General features: G+C 45.4%; 1 protein-coding gene across 2 annotated transcripts in view; it reads right to left on the bottom strand.

Moving 5' to 3' along the window:
* The window catches only part of ABL2 (ABL proto-oncogene 2, non-receptor tyrosine kinase), a gene marked incomplete at its 5' end in the record, with an annotated part of 55749 nt that continues 28805 nt past the window's right edge, over positions 1 to 26944 (bottom strand). Inside the window, 10 exons of one of the 2 annotated variants that reach the window (XM_083507053.1) lie at positions 1 to 22; positions 7870 to 9713; positions 11350 to 11613; positions 13227 to 13316; positions 15358 to 15510; positions 16492 to 16676; positions 18507 to 18684; positions 20873 to 20957; positions 22255 to 22527; positions 24991 to 25286. In XM_083507053.1, the coding sequence (XP_083363179.1) occupies positions 7999 to 9713; positions 11350 to 11613; positions 13227 to 13316; positions 15358 to 15510; positions 16492 to 16676; positions 18507 to 18684; positions 20873 to 20957; positions 22255 to 22527; positions 24991 to 25286 (3239 nt within the window). In that variant the 3' untranslated portion in view covers positions 1 to 22; positions 7870 to 7998. The other variant, XM_083507054.1, reaches the window with a different exon arrangement.

Raw genomic sequence — 26944 nt, 5'->3', positions numbered from 1 at the left:
TTATTCTCTTAAAAGCCACACACTTCAAAAATAATAATCATGTGTCAACCTTTATTTGCCAATAAAATATTGCAACTTTTATTCAAAACAAAATGCAAATTGGCAAAAATCTTTGTGGAACGACAGGCAGAGGCGCCTCCTCCAAAGGCCCCTATTTACATCAAGTTAACACTGTTTGCAGTTCACAGTCAGGCAATAGTGAAAATTTAAATTAGAAAAAAAAACCAAATATATTACAACAATAAAAAAAACAAAAACAACAATTAACAACACTAGTAGTGTGGGTTTGCGTGTGATCAGCATATTTTCAATTTCATCCATTTCTCTCCTCAGTGACTTCAACTATTAATCCAACTAACAGAGTGCGCGAGTTGAGTAGAATCCTTAAACATCTTTCCCCGCAACCCTTCCCTCCCACCCTGGAAGCCTGACTCTTGCACAACACACACACACGGGTCCGTTTTCCTTAGGCAACTGCAGAGAAATTAGGCATTCCTTCTGGAATATGGAAAAGGCCACCGTTTCATCCCACGAGTATTACTTAAAAACGAGCTGTGCAGAGTCCGTTGCGTACAGAACTGAATTGTGAATGGGTGGCAGAAAGTGGTCGTTTCTGAGAATGCGCGATGCTTGAGTCGCCGTGGACATTTCTGAAGCCCAGCTTTGAAAAACCATCGCTGTGCCTTGTAGAAAGAGGCGGCTGCTAGCTGCTCTGGGCCTCTGTGCTCCCAGGTTTAGCCATAAGGGGTCTATTTGGTCAGTCCGACTACTGCTAAGGGCCACTTTATATTACAGTGGTACCTCGAGTTACAAACGCTTCAGGTTACAAGCTCCACTAACATGGAAGAGTTACCTCGAGTTGAGAACTTTGCCCCAGGATGAAAACGGAAATCGTGTGCCGGCGGCACAGCGGCAGCAAGAGGCCCCATCAGCGAAAGCACGCCTCTAGTTAAGAACAGCTTCAGGTTAAGAATGGACCTCCGGAATGAATTAAGTCCGTAACTAGCGGTACCACTGTACTCTGCAAAACCAAGTGGAAAAAGCATCTCCGGGACTGTACCACTGGGATCACGGGGAAGGGGAGCTCTGCACACTCTTCCATATAAAAGGAGAAGGAAAATGGCATGTCAGAAAGGACAGCATGAACCCATTTCTCCAAAATGCTAGTTTTGTCTGTTTAGAAAGTTATTAATCTGTGACCCCCCACATGAATCCCGAAGTGGTATAGAATTGGAGCAGAATTACCATTAGAGTCTATTATTTGTGTGAAATGGTCCACATTACTGCAGCAGCAACTTGCTTTTTCACACCGGGTGAAGGGGCTAAGGGTATATAATTAAGGCCTTTTTTGTTTTTGGCAAACACGCAGTAAGAATTGTGAGAAGGGGAGCAAGGATTTCACCACCACTGATGCCACTGTTCAGCCAACCTTGGAGACTGCGCAAACCCTGCCTGCTTGCCAGGAAATCACCTGTTTGGAATGCTTTGCAAGCTTAGTGCTCGACAACCTACTTACAGACAGGAGGTTTTAGAAATCTCTGAACTCAACACTTATGAAACAGTCCACAGGAAGAGCGCATATGTCATAACATGCCGGTGCACATGGAAACCTTCTTAGAGAACATGTACAGTATCTACAATCTTGCTATAAAACCAGCAACATCAGGCAAAGTACTCCTTCAAGCTCCAGTCCTTAGTTGGCAAGGAGGAATATTCTACAAGTCCACAGGCTCAAGAATCTTCCCTGCTTGGCTGGGCCCCCCTGTGCACTGTGTTTAAGATGCCTGCTTCGACACCAGCCATGGGTTGGTTTGTTTTCATGTTACAATCTTGCATTGTGTTTTGTGGGTACAGGGAGTTTGATTTATGGACCAAAGCTCAGTGCCACAATTAATTTTTTTTAAAAAAAAAGCCAAGTGGGTGCAGCAGCCTCCCTCTTCAATTACTGTCATTAAAAGTGCAGCAAAGTCTATTTTCAACTGGATACAAATTGTGCAAGAAACTACTTGAATTTGGATACCGATTCACTCCTTACGATTCCAAGGGAAACTGGCCACTAGGATCGTTGTAAGAAGTTATAATTAAAAACAAAACAGTAATCTGTGAATGCTGCGATTAGCATCACTGCCCTACATTTGCAAACTCTGAAGTCAATAAGGAAGCAGTCCATGTATACAAGACACCCACATGTTGTAGTGTCACAGTGACCAGGAGCAGTTTTCTCAAAAGAGGGATCCCAGAAATGCTATGCTGTGATTTTCTCTTCCCCCGAGGGCAGAAGGAGCAAAGAACAGGTCACTATTTCCTTTCTCCAACACGGGCCTCATACTTCTTCATGTGCTTTTAGCAGGGTCATTCATGCTGCAAGCACCATCTTTCCTTCCCAACTGTCCTCACAGTATTTGAGTCATTAAATTATAATGCACCCAACTACTAAAACCACAACTGGAAGATAACCAAGAACCAACCCAAGCAAAGTTCAAAGAGGTGGGGAGAGAAGACGCAACTAGTTTTTGAAAAAGGCTTGAGGGGAAAAAAATGTATGGAGGTTAATGTTTAACCCTAATCTTTTTCTACACCGAACTGCTCTGATGTGGATTATTTAGAGGGATTCAACACCACTGGTCAGCCCCCACCTGCACCCACCAAAAAAGTTTGTGGCTGGGAGGAAAATAACTGTAGCAGCTAACCCCAGGGCCATTTCAGGACAAGTCTAGTTCTGGAAAGCTGAAGTAGCAATCGGATGGGTGTGTGGCGTTTTCACTCAAAATGGACAGGAGCCACTCTAAGTTCTCCAAGAACTCTTGTCCCCCCAAGTCCTGCAGCAGCAACAAAACCGACAGGGGAGGAAAGAAAACAATCAGAATGAAGAATCAGGCATCAAGGATGATTTTAAAACAAGCCAACCCCCAAATAAAGTTAAGACCATGTTGGAGTCCCTGTGCTATTGTCTGCACATGAACTATGGGCAACATCCAACCGCAGCCATCTACAAGTTCATTTGTGAGATCTGCTGATCAGTGTACTTTTGAATCTCTGCTGTTCTTACTGGTAACCTGATGCCTATTTAACTGGTTTATAACCACCACCACCACCCTGATTTTATGTAATATCATAGAACGTAATTGTATGTAGTTTGTGTACTGCACACTCTGTGATCTACTTAGATGAACGGCAGGCTAAAAGCATGCCCAATAAATCATAATAAATTCTGGAAGCTTGTATTGTAGTTGAAGCATAGTCCATTTCCCTATGCTTCAGCTATGGCTTTCCCAAGAGCACAACTTCTAGGTAGAGGGAGAAGTTCAAAATAGTGCACTGCTAGAAACGATTCTGGCCTCCTCTTGCTTTGCTGCAGAACAGCTTCCCTCAGCCTCCAGATGTTTTGTGCTGCAACTCGGATCATCCTCAACATGATCAACATGCATCAATCTGGCTGGGAGAAACAGCCAGATAACCTATCAAGAAAGATAAAAAAATTTCTTCCAGTAGCACCTTAAAGACCAACTAAGTTAGTTCTTGGTATGAGCTTTCGTGTGCATGCACACTTCTTTAGATACACAGATATCTGAAGAAGTGTGCATGCACACGAAAGCCCATACCAAGAACTAACTTAGTTGGTCTTTAAGGTGGTACTGGAAGAAATTTTTTTATTTTGACTATGGCAGACCAACACGGCTACCTATCTGTAACTATCAAGAAAGCTTAAAGATGGCCATTTCTAACCTTATGCTAAAGCCTCAGAGATTCCCTGTTGCTGTATTGCTGCTTGTGGGGTTAGTAGTGCAATCCAAAATGTATTTCTTTCCAAGTTCCCCCACTTCAGAAGGTACCTGAGATAGGGAACATAACAACAGTGTGCCTTTAACATATATTTACACAGGACCAAGATGCTGAGATGATGGCTGCATTCTCTACTCAAGAGTTCGGCCTGGGCCTGCAGACAACCCTGCCAACAAGAAGTGGGGGGAGTTGCAACAGTGCTCCTACTTTCTGTTTTCCAACTTAACACATACAGACTGTGGTTTTGTTTGGAGCAGAACATTTTGGGTCCACCCCCTTTCAAAAATTGTCTATGCAAAGGTTAAACAACACCCGGAATAAAATTTTGCTGGGTTGCCTCTACTTCCAACACACAGAGGTATCTGAAAACCAGGCTATGCATTACTCATCAACTAAAAAATTGTCACATTTAAGCCAAGCCTTGGCTGCTAAGAATCCTGAAACTCCTCAAGACAGACAGGTTAGGTAGTGTTTTCTCCAAGAAATTCAATGGAGATTGATTGATTTTGAGAGCTGAGGATGTCTAGGCTGGAGGAGCCCTTGCCAAGGTCCCTTCAGGGCTCTCTTCTACAAAATGCTGTAACACTGGTGATGGATACCCAGGCTTGCACAGTCCAGCGGCTTAGAATGAAAAGGTTTCACCACTCTGCTCAACATTCTGGCTTCCCCATGTCCCTGGTTCTGATGCAGCAGTGTGGGGTCATTATGGCAGGATGGAAGCAGGTGATACCTGTGGCCGAGTAGTCACCATGGGCAGCAGCAATGAATGGAAAGGAGCTTGGAACAGGTGATGGGTACTGACAGCTGTGCCTATGCCAAAGGGGAAAAAGGCCACTGGACCTCTGAGGAATGCTACAAAAAGGCGGCCAGAGAAGGCATTAACAGTAGGCCCCCGGGCAATGAGTCGCCGGCTAGTTTTGGCAAAATAGAGACAAACTGGAATGGGTTCAGAGGATGGCAGTGAAGATGGCTGGGGTATGTTAAAGATGTCCTACGAGGAAAGGTTAAGGAAACAGGGTGCGTTTAGCCTGACAAAGAGAAGGCTATGGTGGAATATTGCATCACTCTGCAAATACCTAAAGGCTATGCTATTTTTCTAGAAAAAGAGGTGCCAGAGCTCACCATGAACTTCTCCTTTGTTCTCTTAAGAGTGGCAATGGTGCTCACTTGAGAGGAGCCGGTGAGCTCCAGCTGGGGGGGAAAAGAGCCCTGCCTAAAGGGCTGTCACACAGAAGAGGACAAAGACTTGCTGTCTGTAGCCCAAGAGGGCAAGGCTTAGTTACAGAAGGGGAGACTTAGGTTGAATGTCAGAAGACGCTCCTTTAATAGGGAAGGCTGACAATGGGACTAGTTACCTAGGGGGATGGTAGACTCTCAGGCCCTGGAGGTTTCTAAGCAGAGGCTGGACAGTCATTCCATTGGCATGCTCTTGCCCTGGGCTTCCTGCACTGAGCAGGGTTGGACCAGGTGGTATACAAGGCTCCCTCCATTGGTCTCCTTTCTCCTTTGGTCACTCATCTCTGCTTAGTGCTAGCTTCACCTTCCCAACTGCAGGGTGGGGAGGGGAGGGATGCCGTTACGGAGAGAGATCAGCAGAGAATCAAGGAGGAGAAGCCTGCCTAGAGTCTTCTGCTTTCCTGTGTGCTTGCCGAAGTCCTTCTCTGTCTGCATCTGCAGAATCCTTCAATATTCTCAGCAAATCAGAAACTGGTTTATTCACGGCAACTTTACATTTGATGAATGCAATGTCTGGCCAGGCTCTTCACCTCACTTTTGATTTATTCAGTCCAGACTAGGAAACAAACTGGTTCCCTTCACCTTTCCATTGCCATGCACTCATCGGAGCAGCAAGGGCCATTTGTCAGAGTTCATTGCCAATCTAGTTCTAGACTAAACCATGGGAGAAGTTGCTTTTTATGCTGTGGTGGTGGTGGTTGCTGAGTTAGTGCAGCCAATGGAGAAGGAGTCAAAATCAGAGTTTTGGAGAAAAAGCCCCAACAAGCGGCAAGTTTGCACCCTTCCACCATCACTGGAGGTTCAATATAAAACAAACAGCATAGCAATACAATTCCAACTCTCAAGCTTGTAAAAGGAAAACTGCCGCATTTTAAAAAGATTAAGGTGCAAAGCAAACCAGACCCTGATTTTTATTTTATTTTATTTAAGACCAATGCTGCTAACAAAGAAGATCCTGTGCTGAATTTTCTTGTGGGGCAGAAGGGGCACACAAGTCCCCAGCAAGAACTACATGCCTTCCCTCCTTTGCCAAATACTTTCTGGGGGCACAAGGAAGTGCTGCACTCATTTGCTGGATTTTTGAGAGCCAGAATTCTTCCCATGCCTAAGAGATATACACCTTGCCAGGGTAATTCAACTTCTCTCAAAGCCTCAGTTCAGCAACGACAGAACTATAGCTGTGTGAGAGAAGCATTTCTATGTGTTATATCAGGTAACAGGTTTCATGTTCTTGTGTTTATAAGAGAGATGTCACAGGAATAGCAGCATACGGCAGACCTTAACCATACTACAACGGCTAAGTCCAGCAGGTGGATAACACCTACATATCAAGACAATCTGGGAATTTTCTAGGACAGGAAAGAACAGCTGCAGACTGAAACCAAAGCCTGCTTTACATTACGTGGCATCGACTGTCTGCATGATGGCATGGGCATTCCTCCAACCCAACCATACCAGTAGTGTCCAATCCATATGGATGTCTAATGCTTCCTGCTCAAAAAAAGGGATAGCCGCAAAAAGGCAATCACAAGCTTGTGATGCCATCTACAGGAAGGACAACGGCATGCAAACTCCTCCATCATCCTCACCTGAACCCCAAATTTGCTAAGATTTTTCACACTTAATGAGTGTGATGAGGACCATTCTTACTTTGGGGCCCCTTCTTCCCCTCCTCCCAGACACTAAACTCAATTTTACCCTCTTGGCTCCCTTCGCCCCATTACGCTACACATTCAGGGCATTAATAGGAAAACCAAACAGTATCTCATAATTCTGAATAGGGCAAAGGTCCTATTTTAAAATATGGATGGTAAAGTAATTACTCTGACTAGGTACTGCCAAAGGAGCCCATTTGTAATTCTAACAGGAGACATTATGACCTTGGGTTTCTGGTTCCCTCAAAAAAGTAGCTGGATTAGGGTAAGCATTTTTTTATATATAAAAAAAGGAATGTAGAGAGTCTTTAATCCTGGGTGGCCCCTCAAAGTTTATCAAAGGAGAGGGGCCAATGTTGTATCAACATTTAAAAACAGACATTACAGCTTTTGGACACATGCTGGCAAATTTGTGCTACAGCTCAAACTACTGAAGTGAGTGCCAGGTTAGATACCCATGCTACACTACCAAGGTGATGACAGCCAGTTTGAGTGTGCGTGCAAGTGAGAGTGAGTGAGTGGGTGAGTGGGAGTGAGAGATTGATCCAGTGGCAAGTCAGCTTAACCATCATGGAAGAAGCTGTGAAGGACTGGATGTGTGGATAGTAAAATATGTGAGAAGGATGACAAAAAAAGGGATGTGTTTCTTATATTGGATAGGTTTTTTTGCAACTCTTACTACAGCAGCAAAATGCACTGTGGAAGTTAGCCAGGTGAACGAAGGCACCACTTCCAGCAGCTCCACAGACCTTCCCCCCAAATAAACCCTCTTCCTCTTGGGAAGATCAGTCCACTTCCGTTCCAATGGAGCCTCTGAACCTTTCTCTCACAATCCCAGAAGGTCAAAACATGCAGTAGTGCAGAAAAGGATCCCACCCCACCCCCTCTCCAATAATTCTGGTCACCTGAACAACATTGTGGAGATCAGCAGGTGCTTCCCAAAACCAAGGCCCTGTTATTGGTTCTCCTACCTTCTGGAAGGGGAATCGGAGAATAAGCTCCCCTTTTGCAGAAGCATTTTCTGGCTAGGACAAGTTCTTGACATTCTGCCCTCCTCACTCAGCTGCAAACCGTCTGACCCCCACCCCACCCCCCAAGTGAAGCTTGGCTTCCCCCTCCCCATCTGCCCCATGTACTGAGATGAACCTGTAAACATGAGAGCTCAGTGATTTGAGGTACTTCACATAAAACTCACTCAAGTATCAGTCTTTCCTTTCCAAAGTATCAAGGTAGGGGAAAAACACCAGAAGGTAGTCATCCTGACCCTTCTCCCTCCACTCGGTGTAGACTTCTTTCCTCCTAACTGGGCGATTATAAACAGTAGCTACCTCTGGACAACATCACTGATTTCTTGAACACAAGACAATAAGTTATTAAGTACAGGGTTTGCTCCGGGCACGCTAGCAGCTGCTGAGGACACCTGCAGCTCCTGCAGGCTGAGTTCCAGTTTGCTCACAGCTTCCCGGAAGGCAAACTTGTTGCGTGTTTGCGGGATGCAGTCCACGTAGCCTGAGCAGTAATCCAACAGCTGGTGTCCCGTGTCCACCAAGTGGCTGTTTGTGGTGGGCTCGGCAATGGCACTCGAGAGGAGGCCTGCACACTCCAGCAGAGCCTCTTTGCTGATTTTGTCAGCGGAGATTCTCTCAGCTGTCTGTTTGGTCTTTCTCAGTGCTACTTTGGCTCCCGCTGTACCATTGGCCATTTTGGCAGGTGAGGTGGAAGACAATGACAGAGGCACTTGAGGTGGGGGCATTACAGGCCTTCCGGCTTTTCCACCGGCAGGTGCCGCCGCCACCACCACCTTTTTGCTGCCCTCGCTGGCTTCCTGCCCAGGCTGTACCAACGCCCCGTTATTCAACTCCTCTGTCACATCTGAGCAAGTGGGTGGCTGGTTTAGGAGCCTTGTGACTGGCGGTGGAGGGGGAGCGCACTTTGGTTTTATCCGCCTGGGCCTGTCGCTGGAAGCCGTGCCCTGGTGCTCAGATAAGAGCTTGAACCGATTCCCCTGAGAGTCTGTGCCAATCAGCTGCACGTCTGCTGGCGTATGCTTCAGAGTGGGTGAGATGAGAACGGGCACTTTGTGGTTGTGGGTGACAGGAAGGACTGCCGCAGCCTTGGGTGGAGAAGGCCAGCCTGACTTCTCCTCGCCTTCGAGGGACCCTTGCCGCGTCCCGCTGTTTTTCTCTTTGCTCTTCAGGCTCGCTGTGGCTGTTGGCCCCTGAGTGTCCTTTTCAGAAACAGCCGCATCCGCAGAAGGGGTCTTGAGGGGAACAGCCGTGGCACCTCTGGGCAGAAGTTTGGCTTTTGGTCTGTCTCTGGTCAGAGTGGGAACCTCTTCGCACCTTTTAGAGAGAAGGTCGCTGGACTTGCTAGTGTTCTCCTCGGGCTGAGAGGAGGTGGAGACTGTCCTTTCCAGCTGGACTTTGGACCTGTGGCAATTTCGGGGAAGGGTCATGGCCATTCTCTCCTGCTCAGGGAGACCCGAGGACATGGAAGATGTCGAGTTGGACCGGGGGAAAGGCTTTGAGGCTTCCTCCCCACCGGTGGGCCTCCCGGCTCTTAAACCCAGGGTCTTTTTAATCAGCCGTGGCGTGAAGAAGCCTGTGATGCCTGACCACCCGCTGCCGGTACTTGTGCCCCCACCGCTGCTCATGCCACCGCCGCCACCGCCGTCATCCCCATAGAAGTTCCGCTGCGTGAAGCCCCCAACATAGCACTTAGACGAGCAAAGGTTTCCATCCTGCTGCGAGGGGGTAAAAGAAAACCCATCAATGTGTTGCAGAGGACCAACGGCTGAAAGGTTACCCGTCAGCTCATACTTCTTGTGAGGCTGGTTCTCCATCTCGCGGAAAGAGCTGCTGCGCTTTGGGGGCGTGGGGGCGTTTTTCTTCTTCATGAAAGAGCTAAAGAAGCCCCCCTTCCTGTCTCGGGTGAAGGTGGTCTCCCGGGTGTCTTCCAAGAGGCCACTGGGCGACTTGTCTCTCTGCTTGCGAGGTAGTGCTGGGGATCCGCTGGTCTGCTGTGTGCTTCTGATAAAACCTAAAGAAAAGGAGAGAGAGCAGACACTTTCCACCATGCTGCCAGGTATTTAGGAAGGTTGGGATTCTGACTGTACAAAGTTATGCAATGGACTATATCACCCATGTGTGGGCTTATTGCAAATAGTTGCTTACGAGCCGCAACTAGACATGATTGGCCTCTCCTAGAATTAAAAAACATATATATTAACAGCTGCAGCCCCCTGAAACAAATCACAGTGCAAGAGGAGGATTTTTAGGGCCCACCCACCCCCCATGCTACTTTCCCAATTAAAACCATGCCTGCACGCTATTTGTCCTTCAGGAGAGAAATGCTTACAGGTGTCTGTAAGACACCTGTAATACCTCCTTAGTAGTATGGGAGCTGTATCAGTGGCCCATCTCCTGTATGCAGGGCGGCCTCACCCCATCAAACTGCATCTGAGACTGCAAGGATGTTTCTCCAGGTGTTTCCAGATTACAGCTTCCATAATCTGACCATTAGGATGCTGGTTGAAGCTGATGAGAGTTCAACAGCATATGGAGTGTTAGAGATTCTCTACTTCTGACTTAAGAGCTTCAGTGAGACTAGGAAGATACAGTGGTGCCCCGCAAGACGAATGCCTCGCAAGACGAAAAACCCGCTAGACGAAAGGGTTTTCCGTTTTTCGATGCGCTTCGCAAGACGAATTTCCCTATGGGCTTGCTTCGCAAGACGAAAACATCTTGCGAGTCTTGCGATTTTTTTCACTCCCCCCCTTTTTCTAAGCCGCTAAGCCGCTAATAGCCTTTTAGCCGCTAAGCCTTTAATAGCCGCTAAACCGCTAATAGCGCTAATCCGCTAATAGGGTTGCTTCGCAAGATGAAAAAACCGCTAGACGAAGAGACTCGCGGAACGGATTATTTTCGTCTTGCGAGGCACCACTGTATTAAATTTGCTTTGTTCTCAGACAATCCAAGACATCTATGGAGCAGAATCAGTCCCTTTTCGCATAGTTCTTTCTTGGAATCCGTTTCTTAGGTCAGCACTTCCTAGCTGTGTGTACTGAGAAACATTCATTTCACCTCTTTTGTGGTAGGCTCTATAAAGAAGACAGCTTTACACATTTATGCTGCTAAAACCCTTATATTTAGTAATGAATTACAGCTATACCTACAAAGTGACTTATTCTTAGTTGCCCTCATTTGGAGAAAGTTTTCAAAACGGAGTGTTACAGCCTTTTCAATTTTGTTATGTAGGAAAAGGAATAACTTCTTCCTGCATTACATTTGCAGTTCACGCTGCAAAGTTAGCTTGCAATGACCTGCATCCTATTTTGCCCGTGCTAATCCCACGTATCTTTTCTGACAAATTTAAGGGACTGCAGCCATGGAGTGTCGACTGAACGTTTACCCATTTTGCTCACTCTGGTATGGATTATTTGGGGGGGCGGAAGACACAGCTATGAAGCTGGCTCAAACCAGCCACTCCTGTAGAAAGCTACAAATCTGTTTCCTTCTACCACAAAGGCAGAAGAAAGAACTGATTCTGAGAAGAAGAGCAAAGTACCTCCAGCCCAAGGCTAGGCCTTTCTTCGAGACACTGCCCTACAGGAGCCCAAGTCTGAATATTAGAATAATCACTTATGAAGTCACAGCACTCAAAGCTTTTTGCTTACCAAGCATACCTGGTGCAGAGCTGGAAGCAGAATGCTCTACAACGTCCTGAACTCCTTCGATGTTCTCTTTGTTTTCAGCCTGTTTTTTCAAGGTCCTGGTCTTGGAAGGAAGCATGGGCAAACGAGGCAAATATGGAACTATGGATGAAGAAGATGCTGCCCTTCCAAGCTCTTCTGCCACTTCTGTAAGAAACGTCAGGGGAATAGTTGGAACAGAGAGCAGCAAAGGAAGAGGAAAGCAGACCTGGGTGCTAACGAGAGGCACTGGACAAGGGAAAAAGAAAGATCACTGAGAGATTCTAGGAAGAGATTGAATTCAAGTATAGAGAGGGGTCAGTTCTAAGGGTCTCAAAATGCCACAACAGCAACATAGACTGTTGTAGGAAACAAGAGGTAAGCTTTCACCAAGAAGCAAACAGTGCCTATTACTCAAGTTTTCTATCTTGCCTGGTACACAGAAATCAGAAGAGAGAATGAACAGAGGATGGAAGCAGCAGTGGAAAAAAGTGTGGACTACTCTGGGTCGTCCCGTGCAACGCAGGGAAGGTAAGAAGAGATATGAATATTCCCTCTAGCTTGATACACATAAAAGAAAACCTGCATCACCCCAGAGATACATGCACAGGACTCAGAAGTGTGGGAAGAAGCAGTACAAGTAACCTCAAGCTTCCTTCCAGTGTTGCTTCTGGGTTTTCTACAAAACCATGGTCAGTTCACCCAGAGTGGTGGCCCAAGCCTGCTGGGACTCTTTTGCCCGAACTCAGTGCATGCTCTGCAGGGGAAAACTGAGGAGCTACTCAATGAATGGCAGTATTCAACTCAATTTTTGTGCTGGCACAAGGATCAGCACTAATGCAAGGGGATTCCCCCTTCCCCTGGGTGTGCACTGTGCACAGGAGTCTAGGGGCTAGGGGGATGGAGAGGTTTGCAGAAGCACAAAATAGAGGTGCAGGACCAGTGGAAACTGCATTTCCTCCTGCGGAGTTCCCTGCACATATCATGTACCTTTCTTTTCCTCCATCCATGTGTAATAGCAATTTGAGCAGGTTCAATTTTAGCTCCCTGCTTATGACTCATCTTAAGCAAAACTAAATACAAAAGGAGATCTTATCACATGTCACATCCATTTGGGCTCTTAAAGTGGAGCTGTTCACAGCTTCGGGCTACATGTTTAAACACATCTCTGCAAACATGAATACCAGAAGTTTAGATAGAAAAGCTAGGTTGAAGCCACCAGGAAATTGAATTTTTCAGAAAGTCATGATACACAAGAAACAGAAAAGTGCTTATTTGTGGCACAACTCTTCCTTTCACCGAATTCCAACCCCAAGATTTTTTTTTACTTTGGCCCAGCAGATTTAATCATAAACCGTGATTTTGTGTTAAAAGAATGAGTTGCTGTGTGTGCGCTTTCCTCTTCTTTATGCATGAAGGATGAAGTTTTTAAATTTTCCATTTCTGGCTGTGAATAAATGGGCTGTTTCCACATTACAGGAAACTGGCTTATTTGAATTATAGTTCTATCAAACCAGCATCAGGACTGTAACTTAATATTCTGGTTTATGAACTAAGCAGTTTAAATAAACCAGTGTTTCCCATATTCAGCTGTTAACAGGAAAATGATTTCTTCACAAATGTGATATGTTTTAAAGCTTCTCCCCTCACGCACACAGAGGTGTGATCCTGAGGCTTACAGCTGCTCATCCTCACAGCACCAAACCACAGATTAAGAATACATTGTCCAGTAAAAATCCAGAGGTCAATTTGAAGAAATGGCCCCATAAGTTCTCAACTGCTAGAAAGGTGAGGGAAAACATCATGTGTTTTAGAAGTAAACATTTGTAGAAAGTTGAAAGATAAGGAAAAAGGATTCTCACCTTCATTGATGCTAGAATCGTGGAACATGGTTTCAAAGGCTTGATGAGTCTCAGCAAATGAAGGCCTGTCTAGGGGATTCCATTTCCAGCCTAAAGCATGAGAGAAGCAGAAAAAAGCTCTATGTCTTGGCAACATGGCAAGCAAGAGCAGAAGGAAAAACTTCTGAACTCCTCCTCCTGGCCATATCCCAAGGTTTACTATGTCGCAATAAACTATGGTTTAGCAGACATGCAAATGAAACAATGTTCTATAATACAGGATTTTACGATCCTATGTTTGGTGACTTCTGCAAGCCCTAAACCTCTGAATCCTACCATATTTTGCGCCCCATAGGACGCTCTGGCCCATAGGACGCACCTAGTTTTTTGGGGGGGAAATAAAGAAAAAAAAAATATTTCCCCCCCAGGTGCGGGGCTGGAAGAACCAGGTCGGGGAACAGTGGGAAGGCACGCTCTGCCTCCCCGCTGTCCCCCGAGCTTGTGGGGCTGGCGATGGGGAGAAGTGCACTGATCCCGGGACTGCAGGCAGCTCTGCGCTGCCATCCGGAGCGGGGCGGGACTTCGCGCCCGGCTCCCGGTGGCCGCACAGAGCTGCGCTGAGCCGACTGCAGGCAGCTCTGCGCAACCCTCGGAGCCAGTCTCCCGAGGGTTGCGCAGAGCTTCCTGAAGCCTGGAGAGCGAGAGGAGTCGGTGCACACCGACCCCTCTCGCTCTCCAGGCTTCAGCGAAAGCCTGCATTCGCCCCATAGGACGCACACACATTTCCCCTTCATTTTTGGAGGGGGGAAAATGCGTCCTATAGGGCAAAAAATACGGTAATCCGTTATTGGTATTATGAAAACTGGATTGCATTTGTTAAAAAGTGACAAACCACCCTGAATTCGACATCTCTTGACAATGGAAGAATATTTGATCAAAACAGGCTCCAACCTCCCTATTACTTGCTTGACCTAACGTCTTAATCATATCAGCATCAAACAGCCTTTCCATTTGCTTCTGAAATGTTGTCTCCTGCTTGGTAAGTAATACCAGACATAATACTGCACCCTGCTGGACACAGTAAGGTAAAGGGACCCCTGACCATTAGGTCCAGTTGTGGATGACTCTGGGGTTGCGGCGCTCATCTTGCTTTACTAGTCGAGGGAGGCGGTGTACAGCTTCCGGGTCATGTGGCCAGCATGACTAAGCCGCTTCTGGTGAACCAGAGCAGCGCACGGAAATGCCGTTTACCTTCCTGCAGGAGGAAGGTATTCATCTACTTGCACTGCCTGCTTTTGAACTGCTTTTGAACTGCTAGGTTGGCAGGAGCTGGGGCAGAGCAATGGGAGCTCACCCCGTCGTGGGGATTCGAACCGCTGACCTTCCAATCGGCAAGCCCTAGGCTCAGTGGTTTAACCCACAGCACCACCCGTGTCCCTGGACACAGTACTGTACAGCTAAAAGGCAAGTAACTGGTGCCTCGGAATTTAGAGCAGTCGCCAGAGTCTTGGTGTTCTGCAAGTTGAAAAATATACAGAGGTCTACATGCTTGGTTACAAAGAAATTTCATTTGTTGTTTGAGGAATATTGAGGAATGCCTGGTGGTTTTTTTGGCAATTCCTCCCACCCTACTACAGTCCTTACTGCGAAGGGTCTCCCAGTTCTCCAGAGACGCTTTTTGGAGGGCTCAGGAAGTTGCAGAGAAGGAGGGCTCTCCGCTTCTATGGCCTTTTACGCAAGCAACTTTGGATCCAAACCCCATGGTTTTTGTCAGAATTGTTTTTTTCAAGAGTTTTGCCCTGTGTCACCATGAGACAAATAAATTAATGGAAATCCCCTAGATTCTATTTCAAACAACACTGATGCTGTTGTATTAAGTGACATGGAGTCTGCACAAACCCCTAGGCGAAAGTTTGTGTCAATGGACCCGTCTTTTGCTTCTGTTGATTTTTTACATCAGATGTCAGCTGGTAACGATTCTCTTGCACTGTGGACAAGAGACTGGTTGCATGCTAACAGACTTACTCCCAGCTCTATATGCAACCTGTCTGTTATGGCACGTCGGCAGGACGGCCCGTCCTCCTGCATGTTCTCACGATGTCTCCAATCTATGTTTTGTTACTAAAGGTAAAGACGAGAACGCAATACTCACATGCTCTCATGAGTTCGTAGACTTTTGGGGGGCAACCTTCAGGTTGTTCCATCCGGTAGCCTTTCTCCAGCAGATCATAAACCTGAGAGAGGTCAATGCCAGGGTAAGGTGACATTCCATAGGTGGCAATCTCCCACAACAAGACTCCAAAGGCTGCAAGTTAAACAAAGTCATTTTTAACCTGATATTCCTCTCATTTCATAGAATCACAGAATTGTAGAGTTGGAAGAGATCCCAAGGGTCATCTTGTCCAACCCCCTGCAATGCTGGAATCTCAACTAAAGCATCCATGACAGATGGCCATCCAGCCTCTGCTTAAATACCTCCAAGGAAGGACAGTTCATGACCATTAACCAGTGTTTCCTAAACTGTGGCAGAAAGCAGCTTCTTTAGAACTACTACTTATAAAGTAGAGGGAAACTGCACGCCGAGCAAAGTTCGTAGGATTTGGGGATGTTGTTCTTTGATGTGGCAATCTAAATTAATCAGAGTACAGTCATACCTCGGGTTGAAGTTGCTTCAGGTTGAGCGCTTTCAGGTTATGCTCTGCTGCGACCCGGAAGTAACAGAACACATTACTTCCAGGTTTCGCCCCCTCGCGCATGCGCAGACGGTCAAAATGATGCCACGCGCATGCACAGAAGCGGCTAATCGTGACCCGCACACACGAGGGTTGCGTTCACTTCAGGCCGCAAACAGGGCTCCGGAACAGATCCCGTTCGCATCCAGAGGTACCACTGTAGGTTCTTAAGCCTCAACTTCAGGTTATATTGCAGGGACAGCCACGAAGTAATTTTAACTACCCACCGGCAGACAGATTTTAATCAAAATGTGGTAGAAAGGTTTCCCACCCATAAGAAAAATTATGTTTATGATTTTGAAGAGATAAGAGGTACTTCAATGTTACAATGTTCTTTGTGACAGCCCCAGCTACCCCACTGGCTTGTGCTCCATAAGCGAAAAGGTCTTACCTTTAGGTGGTGTCAACAGTTCTCTACAACCTGACTATGAGGTTTCAGGCAAAATACATTTCTAGCTGTATTAGATTAGAGCTCATTCTAAGAATACCAGAGCAGCCCACATTTAAATGTACACAGGAACTCCATGCATAAGAGCAATGTTCTCCCTTCTTACCCCAAACATCTGATTTGATTGAGAATGTGTTGTAGGCCAGACTCTCTGGGGCTGTCCATTTGATAGGAAACTTTGCTCCAGCGTGAGCTGTGTAAGTGTCTCCAGTCATCAGTCTGCTTAATCCAAAGTCAGCCACTTTCACCACGTGGTTTTCTCCAACCAGACAATTGCGAGCTGCTAGATCCCTGTGTAAACAAAGACACTGCAGAATGACGACCTCTGGTGCCATCAAGATTCACCCTAAACCTTCTGGCACAGATAAGTGAATATGATTTTACAGCTCAAAACTGGTTGCCACTGGGTGCACAGGAACATATTTAGCCTTTGTGGTTCTAGAGGTCTGCTTACTAACATGTGGAGCTTGATCAACGCTTCAGCGTTTGAAAGGTACAGCTTTGGTGCCTGGCATGCTTGTTCTCTGTTGGCCTCCATGTTTTATAACACCCAGGGATGCATCGCTAACATATTCACTGTGGTCTCTCAAGCAATCAAAATGAAGGCAAGGATGCTGTGCAAATTGCATGCTATAAATTTGCATAGTTTATTTTGAGTGCAGAATCCACAGCTGGGGACAGGTGGTAAAGAATGTGAGCTGTGCAAAGTCTGTATTTGTGCCTCATTATTCCACTTCTTTGGAAGGACAGATCCTGAAGCTGAGGCTCCAATACTTTGGCCACCTCATGAGAAGAGAAGGCTCCCTGGAAAAGACCCTGATGTTGGGAAAGATGGAGGGCACAAGGAGAAGGGGACGACAGAGGATGAGATGGTGGGACAGTGTTCTCGAAGCTACCAACATGAGTTTGACCAAACTGTGGGAGGCAGTGGAAGGCAGGAGTGCCTGGTGTGCTCTGGTCCATGGGGTCACGAAGAGTTGGACACAACTAAATGACTAAACAACAACATTTCACTTCTTTAGAGCAAAGGCCTGAAGCAGTGTAACCAAGTTGTACTCTTTGCAACAAGGCCAAAGCTTCTGCCAAGATAAATGGCACTCCCTCCTTTGACATGGAACACTTTTAATTAAGTACACTGCAAGCATGAAAATGGGCTACAGTAAATCAGCTTCTGGTTGCTACTAAACAGCCAGTGACAGTCTCCGCTGAGCGCAGTAAATCTTACTATGCTATCATGCTGAGCAATCATCTTATGTGAAGCTTTGAAATTCAAATCAGAGAACAGGGAAATAGAAAGGTACTTGAATACTATTTGATTCTGGTCTAAAGAGGCTTAGTTTCCAAATTCATGCCTCTTGAACATGCCAAACAAGGCAGCAATTTGGATGACAGACGACAGTCTACTGCAATAGAAGAATGTACCCCAAACAAAGGCCCTTTCAGAATACAAACTGTAGTCACTATTCTCTGAGGGACTCATGGGAATCTTAAAACACCAAAGCAAGAACAGATGAGATACAGCTATTGGAGAAAAGCATATGCAATTCATAGGAGAGGCAAAACTGAAACACAACAAGAAAATATGAGTACTACAGTAAATTTCCTTGATTTTACTCTAGTGTCCTGCCATACCAGGATTTACATTTCCATGCAAGGACTTAAGTGACGAAAGATACAGGAGTGGAGAAAATGGGACGTGAAGAATTCTTTTTTTTGGGGGGGGAGATGGTATGATCACAGGAGAGACACTGAGCTGCGTAGGTAACAAATTATTCACCGCTGCTGCCCAAAGTGTTCTCCTAACTTGTCTGAGCCTTCAAATATTTAATCGAGATATTTAACATTTTAAACTTTTTTTCTCAGAGGAAACTTGCTATGTTTCCCCTCACATGAAAGCTAGAAGCTCAGGATTGTTTAGAAAACCTGAAATATATTAAGCTCTGTCTAGAGAGAATAGCTGGCACAAAGCTATTCTGTTAAGGAGGCAACTGCCTCATGAGCAGGACTTGCAAGAGTTCTCCTTAATAGCATATAATCAGATCTTATCCAAGTTCCTCATGGAAGGTCACCCAGACCCACACTCTCACCCTCCTTTTACAGAAGTCAAGACATTCTGCTAACCTGTGGATGAAGTTTTTCTTCTCCAGGTATTCCATGGCAGAGGATATCTGGGTAGCCATATACAGCAGGACAACAGCAGTTACTTCCTCCCGATTGCACTCCCGCAAGTAATCCAGCAGATTCCCATACGGCATGTATTCTGTCACTATATAAAACGGAGGTTCCAGAGTACACACACCTGGCAGGAGGATGGTAGAGTCTGGTAAGGTTTATCTCTTACTGTAGGCACAATCTTCTAACGCGACTGAAGCAGAGAGTCCCCAAAATGCTGGAACAGCAGGTAGTATTAAGATAAGGTGTGTGGGGTGTGTGTGGTTATGTTCAAGTTTCCAAGGTAAGCACTGATTTTCCTATTTCCACAGTGTCATAGGGAAGGATTTCCACACAATAGGATTTGGATAAACAGAACAAGGAAATAATCAGCCAAGGAAATAAAAAGAAACATGGTTAAAGTGGCACTAAGCTTGACAGAGGATTTTTCCAGAATTAAAAGCTTCCTCACTCAGGGTATGGATATTACGCTGACAGCTGTTCCTATGCAGTGACTATGCAGTGCCTCTGGTTCAGAATTGGGACTGCAGTAAAGCAGAAAACAAACAAATAGACAAACAGGCTTTGTCCTTCCTTCCTTCCTTCCTTCCTTCCTTCCTTCCTTCCTTCTTTCCTTCCGCTGCAGGAATGTCCTGCCATTTTCGTCCACAAAGAAGTCGCCACAACTGGTTGCAACAAGGTCACATCTAGCATGATCCACTAAATCCCACAGACACATTAAAATGCAACTTCTCTATTGCTAATGGAATAAAAATGATCTCCAACTCAAAAACTAACTAAACTTTATCTCAGCAGCTAAGGACCTAGATGAAGATAAACACCATTTGAACTGGGGACACAGTGAACCCATTCCTGTGCAGTAAGCTAGTATGCAGAACCAGCTATCGCATTCACCCTAACAGTAAAAACTCTGAAACTGAGCTGGAGAGGAAGGGATTCAATAAAGACATAGGCCAGTGACAGAGCACATGTTCCAAGTTCAATCCTCAACATCTCACGCTACATGGAGCACTGGGGAAAACCTCTGCCCAAGACCCTGGAGATTCACTGAAGTCAGAAGAGACAATATTGGGCTAGGTGAAGTACGGATCTGACCATTTTCATTGTTCAAAGAACTTCAGTTGCCCATATTGCCACCACCTGGTATCCATTTAGTTTGACACTTCACCCTGCAAGGAACTATACACAATTCCAAGGTCTTAGGATGGATGATCACTGGTTGTCTGAGACCATGAATGCATCACTGTAACCTCGCCCCAATTATCCTTATATAAAGTGGGAACAATCGTGATCTCTCCAGTTATTCTATGGTAAACAAGACTATAGAGTACTTTGCACAACTATAGAAGCCATTTAAAAACTTAGCTCTAGAATGGATCATTGTGTCTCAGTGGAGACAAAATTCCTTGGCCCAGAAGCGGAATGTGATATACAAGCCCTACCACACAAGCATCTGTTTCATAAGGGGTGCAGTACTGATCGTTGAAGTTCTTTGCATTCCCAACATTTCTGCATTTTGCCTTACTATGGCAATGTAAATCACAAGAACTGTGAGAAATATCAACATACAAAACTGGAAGTGTAGAACTTAATGGATCAGAACATGCGAAGAATTCAGATTATGTAGCAGCAGTCACTAGACTCTACAAAAACCAAAACCAAACAACAATAAAGTGGGGCAAGGGACTGTCAAACTCCCAATCCTATTTCACTTGCGCCTTTTCAGTGTGGATTCTGCTTCCTCTGAAACAGCCTAACAGTAATTCTGAAAATTGCCTAACGTAAAAAAAAGTCATCTCACTCACTCAAAATGTGTAGAGCTTTGCACTACAAAGCATTTCACTCGTTCCAGAAAAGAAAATAAGGCACATGATTTTTTTCTAGTGCCCTTCCAGGTTTCCAATTTTTCCACTGGAAACATTTAAATGTTCTCAGGAAGTAAAAAAAAAAAGGGGGGGGCACCAAGTTGCTCCATTCTCCCCCTACCCCTATTAGCTCACATAAAATACAACTACAATGTTTGGACCCATGTGTTTTTTGCTTTAGGTGCATAGCCAGAATGGCAATATTATGTCCAGTGTACAGCAGTCCAGAGACAGGGTAGTTATACCCAATGGGTAAGACAGGTACAATCTTACAAAATGTAGGTTTGACACACTTAGAGCTTTGTTCAAACTTGCCAAAGTAAACATAATTTGGAAGGCCTACTCCAGCTGTTCTTGAAGGGCGGGTTTGTTTAGCACAACAGTATTACTGTGAATGAATTAAAACGGGAAGCAAAACACATTACTGTATGGTCATATTAATGCATTTACCTAATAATTGCACCAAATTTGGATGCTTGATTTCCTTCATAACAGAAGCTTCTTTCAAGAATTCCTCCACTTCCATTGTATCTTCCTGAAAGTGAAAACAGCTGCAATTAATCTAAATAGAAATTATGGAATAGACTTCAATGGCATTTGCCAAAAAAAGGAACACAACTGTAGAAGAGTAAACCACAATTAAAAGGGAATGCAACTTAAAAGAATGATTCAAGTTACTGAAAATGTTTGCTAACTTGTCACACAAAGCGAGGTAGGATTAGTAATGCAGGTATTTGTACAAAACATCACAAAACAAATTAAAAAGACCACACAGATTCAAAAATACAACAATTCAATCTAAAAACCAGCAGTAAAACAGAAAGCAAACCCTAACCAAAAATATTAATCTGATTAAATTATACCTGAAAGCCTAGACCAGCCTGAAATTAATCCGCTAAAAGCAGGTGTAAACAGCTAATATCTTACAGTTTGTTTAACTAGGAAGCAAATATATTTACCATGGAAGGGAGTTTCATGATAGCACCACCACTGAGAAGGCCCTTTCTCGTACCCACCAACTGTGAGTCCCGGGCCTCTATAGGTGATCTCATGTGGGTGCAGGCAGACCTGCAAATAACACCATCTCTCTATTTATTTAATATACTGCATGATGCAGGTGAGTATGGGGTGTTAGGAGATGGGCAGGACCTCTGGTGGGGAACACGTAGGGAAGTTTATGCACCTTTGGTCTCCACCCTGCATTCAGCTCAACTGTGGCTCCAAGAAGCTTTCAGCATGCAACAACGGGACGCACCCCAGGAACAGCTTTGACTAGTCACTAAACCAGATGAGGGTAGCCCATGTGTCCCAAACCCTCGGTGGGTTAGGGACTTCACCTGTATACAAAAACAGGCTCTGTCAGATTGAGTGAATGAGATCAAGAGTGGGTCTGGCAGTCAAAAGGGTGGTTTCTGCACATGCTGTCGAGAGAGGTGATGGGCCAATGGTGCTCGTCAACCTGGGAAGGTAGCCCATCTAGGAGAAGGAAAACTCTGAGCCTAAACATCCGTTGTCTTGCAAGGTATCTCTGGGAGAAGAAAAGGCTAAGGACCCTACACAAATCCGGAGTGGTCTCTCTAAGCGGTTGGATGGTGCCTTGTATGTCTCCTTCTGGCACCTCCTGCAACTAAGCTGGTGCTAAACGTATCGATCTGATTTCCTTTGGACCACAACACGATTTGATTTCACCCCTGGAGGGGCACTCCATTGTCTCTTGAGACAGACGGATGCCAACAGCTGCTTGATGCCAAAACTGGTTTATAAGTGACTTACAAGTATAAAAACCGATCAAACGAGGTTTAAAATATAAATACAACTCCTTAGCAACATACCTTGAGTGTTTTCACAGCAACTGTGAGATTGTATTTCTTCCATACCCCAACATACACTTCTCCATACTGTCCTCCACCAAGTTTGTGCTTCATAGTGATATCAGTCCGTTCCATCTCCCACTTATCATGGATGGGGGAGACTCCATAGACTGTGGGCTTATTGCACTTTGGTGCTGGGTAGTGCAAGGTTGTCACCAGGCCATCAGCTACTGTCGAGTGATGGTGAACTAGCTCTGCCAGAGTATTGAAACGGCTTTCGGCTGTCACATACACCTGTTAAAGAGGGAATGAAGAGCTGATATGAACCGGACAAGAAGGAAGAAGATGTGAATGTCCAGAAAGGGGCTGGGGAGGAAAACTTGGGTTTCCCCAGAAGCGTGAAATAGAAAAATGGGAAGGTAAGAAAACACAAAAATCCTATTATGAAATATTTTCTCGTTTAAGAATGATCAGAAAAATGTGCTTTAAAACAACGTTTTAATGTAAGATTGTTATAGTCAAATCACTCTACTGCAAATCTCTCAGATACAAGATTCAAAGGCAGTTTGGTAAGCAATGGTGTCTGCTACTGTGTCTAGATGGATTACTAAAAAAACCAATACACTGAGGATTTGACCCTGGAAAAGTACTTTTAAAAGTTGCAGCATAAAGAGCATCTTTTAAGTATCTGGTCCAAATATGCAATGTAAGAGTCTGCCAAATATATTGCTCCAGTAATACGGTGGGAAAGTCTTCAGAATCACATAGCCTCTGATGTCTTTGTTCTCACTTGCTTCAGATTTCACTGTCTTCCACACCAAGTGAAAGAATGATGCAAAAATTCATAAAATCAAGCAGCAAACTAACACGTCAAAGACTAAAAAATCTTTTCATTTCCTAAGATCTATTTAGACTTTTTTAATAAGAATATGCCGCCGTTGGACTGAGTTCCCTGGAGAGCCACGTTTTAGACATTAAAAATAAATTGCCCAGGATTTTAGCTGGTTTTATATCTACAGCTTTTTGTATTTTTACCGTTGCTACAATAACTGCTTTTGTTTCTGATGTTTTTGATCTGTTTTATGGTTCTCTTTTGTAGGCTCTCTCGGAAATCTAGATTAATAAAATTGTGTTTTTTTAAAAAAATCTATTTTTTTAAATTTATTGCATTGATATGCCATCTTTTTCTTCCAAGGAGCTCAAGGTGGGGCACATTGTTCTCCTCCCCTCTATTTCATCCTCACAACTACTCTGTGAGGGAGGTTAGGCCCAAGGCCACCACCCAATGAGCTTCGCTATGGCTTCTTGAGACAACATTATAGAAATAAATTAGAGTCATTCTACTCTTATCAAGGCTATATTATTTCCTGGAATGGAGTGGGATATAAACAAGTTCGACTGTGCTTATCCCAGCATAGTAGCGCAGGACACATTTGTTAACAAGGAGATCAACATTCAGCTTCATATCCAACTGCACTGTAATTCTTCAGTTACCTTTTAGCAGGGGTGGCTAACACAGATATTGCTGTGTTAAAAACCCCATCATTCCTGACCATTGGCAATGTTGGCTGGGGCTAATGGGAGATGTGGTCCAAAGACACTTGGAGGTAAAAAAGGTAAAGGTAAAGGACCCCTGGACGGTTACGTCCAGTCAAAGACGACTATGGGGTTGCAGCGCTCATCTCACTTTCAGGTCCACAGACACAACAATGGCTACCCCATCTACACATGGCTTGAGCATCCTCCAGAGCAGGAGTGGGGAACTGGTAAGGCGTTTGTCCACAGACAGCATTCTGGATCATGTGGCCAGCAGAACTAAACTGCTTCTGGTGCAAGAAGACACTGTGACAAGTGCCAGAGCGCACGGAAATGCTGTTTACCTTCCCGCTGCAGCGGTACCTATTTATCTACTTGCATTGGTGTGCTTTCGAACTGCTAGGCTGGCAGAAGCTGGGACAGACCAACAGGAGCTCACCACCATCATGCAGATTCGAACCGCCGAACCTCCGATCGGCAAGCCCAAGAGGCTCAGTGGTTTAGACCCCAGAGCCACCCATGTCTCTTGTGGAGCACTGGACCTGTCCGGTGGCCAGATCCTTATCTCCACACACACACCCTCCATGGGACAAGTATGACAGGTGTGCCACCCTCCTCTCCATCACCTGACACCACAATGGCATCAGGTGACCAGCTTTTGCCGACATGGTTTGAAATGCCTAGGCAGAAAGGATGTGCTATAGTATGGAAAGTGCTGCGCATGGATGAATGCAGGCACTGCTGATAAAGCCCCTTTCACCCAAGCCATGTTTGATGACATCATCTATAATGTTGGGTGTAGGGCAGGTGAGTTGGACTAGATGAAACAGCCTCACAGGCCCAATGGGGACGTGTGGTGGGCCTATTCAGGCCTATGTGCTGAAGGTTTCCTGCTCCTTCTGTGCTCCAGGGCATGACCTGAGGAACCATGAACATTCACATACTGACTCAGTTCACACCTAACGCTGAGCTGTGGCTTAACACAGACATTCCCGGGAACCTTGCATGGTGTCTGCTGTTCCTAACATGGAGCAAGGGGGCAAGCAGAGGCCCATCAACACAGCACTTGCTGGGTAAGGTCTGGCATTACAGTGCAATGTATCTATGCAAATCTTTCGCTTAAAGCAACAGCAACAGGCTGTTTCCAGGTGTCTTTACTTCAAGCAGCAATGAAGGCGGAACTTTTTTTATAAAAAGAATGGGTTTCCCTTGAGGATTTACCTTGCCATCCGCGGTGGTATTGATCCTGTAGTGGTAAACACGGCCCTCGTACCTGAGTGAGATGGACAGTTGCCCCGGGCTGCTCTCACTTTCCCGAACTAGGAAGCTGCCATTAATGAGGCTGCTCAGCAGATACTCAGCTGCACTGCGTGACACTGGCCCATGATACCAGGAATGCTTCTCCAGGCTGTTCACTGGGGTGATGTAGTTACTTGGAACCCACCCTTGACCATTCTTGGACCGTACTTCACTCCATTCACCGTTCTGGTTGTAGCCCAGTACGCGTAGCTTCTCACCTGAAGCACAAGAGGAGAAAATTCCAAGTGGGTCAAGTGGGATTGATAATATTTCATCTGCCCTGCCAAAAAATGAGGAATGACAGAACAAAGCACTCAAGAAAGGCCACCTGCTCAGGCTAGAGACAGGAAATAAACTGGAGTCTGTCCAGCACGGCTGTGGGAGGAGTAAAAAGATTATTAACAATTTCCGGTCTTCTCAGGGGACTGGGCAGCTTAATCCTTTCTGTCCGATTTTTTTTTTACCCTAACTAAGAAACGTATCTGTCCTTGTGGTTTAAACATGTTTGAAGACCTCATACATATTTGTCCATTATATAACTGGTTGTGGGAACAGTATTCAGGACAAACTTTAGCAGATATTTGAAGAAGTATGTCCACAAGGCAGAAATTTGGGGATCACCAGTCTGGCACATGCGAAGGTCATCTGTGGTTCCTGCAGGCACAGCAATCCTCAAATGATTTCTTTTTTTTACATCATTTCTATACCACTTTACATTTCCAGAAAACCCTACCTCTTTATATTCCCCCCCCCAAAAAAAACCCACTTCTAAGCATTTAATAGAACATTACAAAGCATGGAAGTTAAAAATTACAAATACAAATAAATACAAAAATAGGGAGTGTCAGCTTTTCTCCCCAGCTATTTTCCTGATATAGGATTCTTAATTTCTGCATGCAGCTATCGAAGGCACAGGAGCCTTGACTGGGGAAACCAGGTGGCAGTGGCACTCCCTTAGTTCTGTCTGGCACCACTGCTTTCCAGTTATGCTTCCTTCCTCCCCTCCCTCTGGAAATCAGTTGCTTGAGCTAGGAGAGCTGGTGATTTTGTACTCTGGTTAGTTTGCAAGGATGTTTAGGGTGGATGGGAGAGGCAGGGCGGCTTCCCCACTCGCCTCCGATGTCTGCTGGCCACACGGAACTGGAAGCAGGCACCTACTTTGTTCATGGAGGGGCTTCTCTGAATTGTGTGTGGGGTTGTTCAAGTAAGCTTTGTGTGTGTGTAATTGACAGGAGTGCACTGGGCAGAGAGGGAGAGACAGATGCATGTGTGGTCTGTGGGGTGGGGAGGCTTGTTTCTGTATGTGTGATCTGCGAGAGACAGGGAGAAATGTCTCTATGAGGAACGGCTAAGGGAGCTGGGCATGTTTAGCCTGGAGAAGAGGAGGTTAAGGGGTGATATGATAGCCATGTTCAAATATATAAAAGGATGTCACATAGAGGGGGGAGAAAGGTTTTTTTCTGCTGCCCCAGAGAAGCGGACACGGAGCAATGGCTCCAAACTACAAGAAAGAAGATTCCCCCTAAACATTAGGAAGAACTTCCTGACAGTAAGAGCTGTTTGACAGTGGAATTTGCTGCCAAGGAGTGTGGTGGAGTCTCCTTCTTTGGAGGTCTTTAAGTAGAGGCTTGACAACCATATGTCAGGAGTGCTCTGATGGTGTTTCCTGCTTGGCAGGGGGTTGGACCCGATGGCCCTTGTGGTCTCTTCCAACTCTATGATTCTATGATTCTATGAAATGCACTTGGACAGAGAGGGAGAGGTGTGAGAGACAGGAGCATGTTTGCGTGTGGTTTGTAAGTGTGCCAGAAGAAGTGTAGTGAAGCCACCTTATATATTGTTCCTAGTGCTACAGACTCTTCTCTCTTATTGGACA

Source organism: Podarcis liolepis, assembly GCF_965112155.1.
Source record: "Podarcis liolepis genome assembly, chromosome: 6".
Taxonomy (NCBI): Eukaryota; Metazoa; Chordata; class Lepidosauria; order Squamata; family Lacertidae; genus Podarcis; species Podarcis liolepis.
Note: the sequence above shows the minus strand (reverse complement) of the source record. Positions and strands in the feature narration are given on the sequence as shown.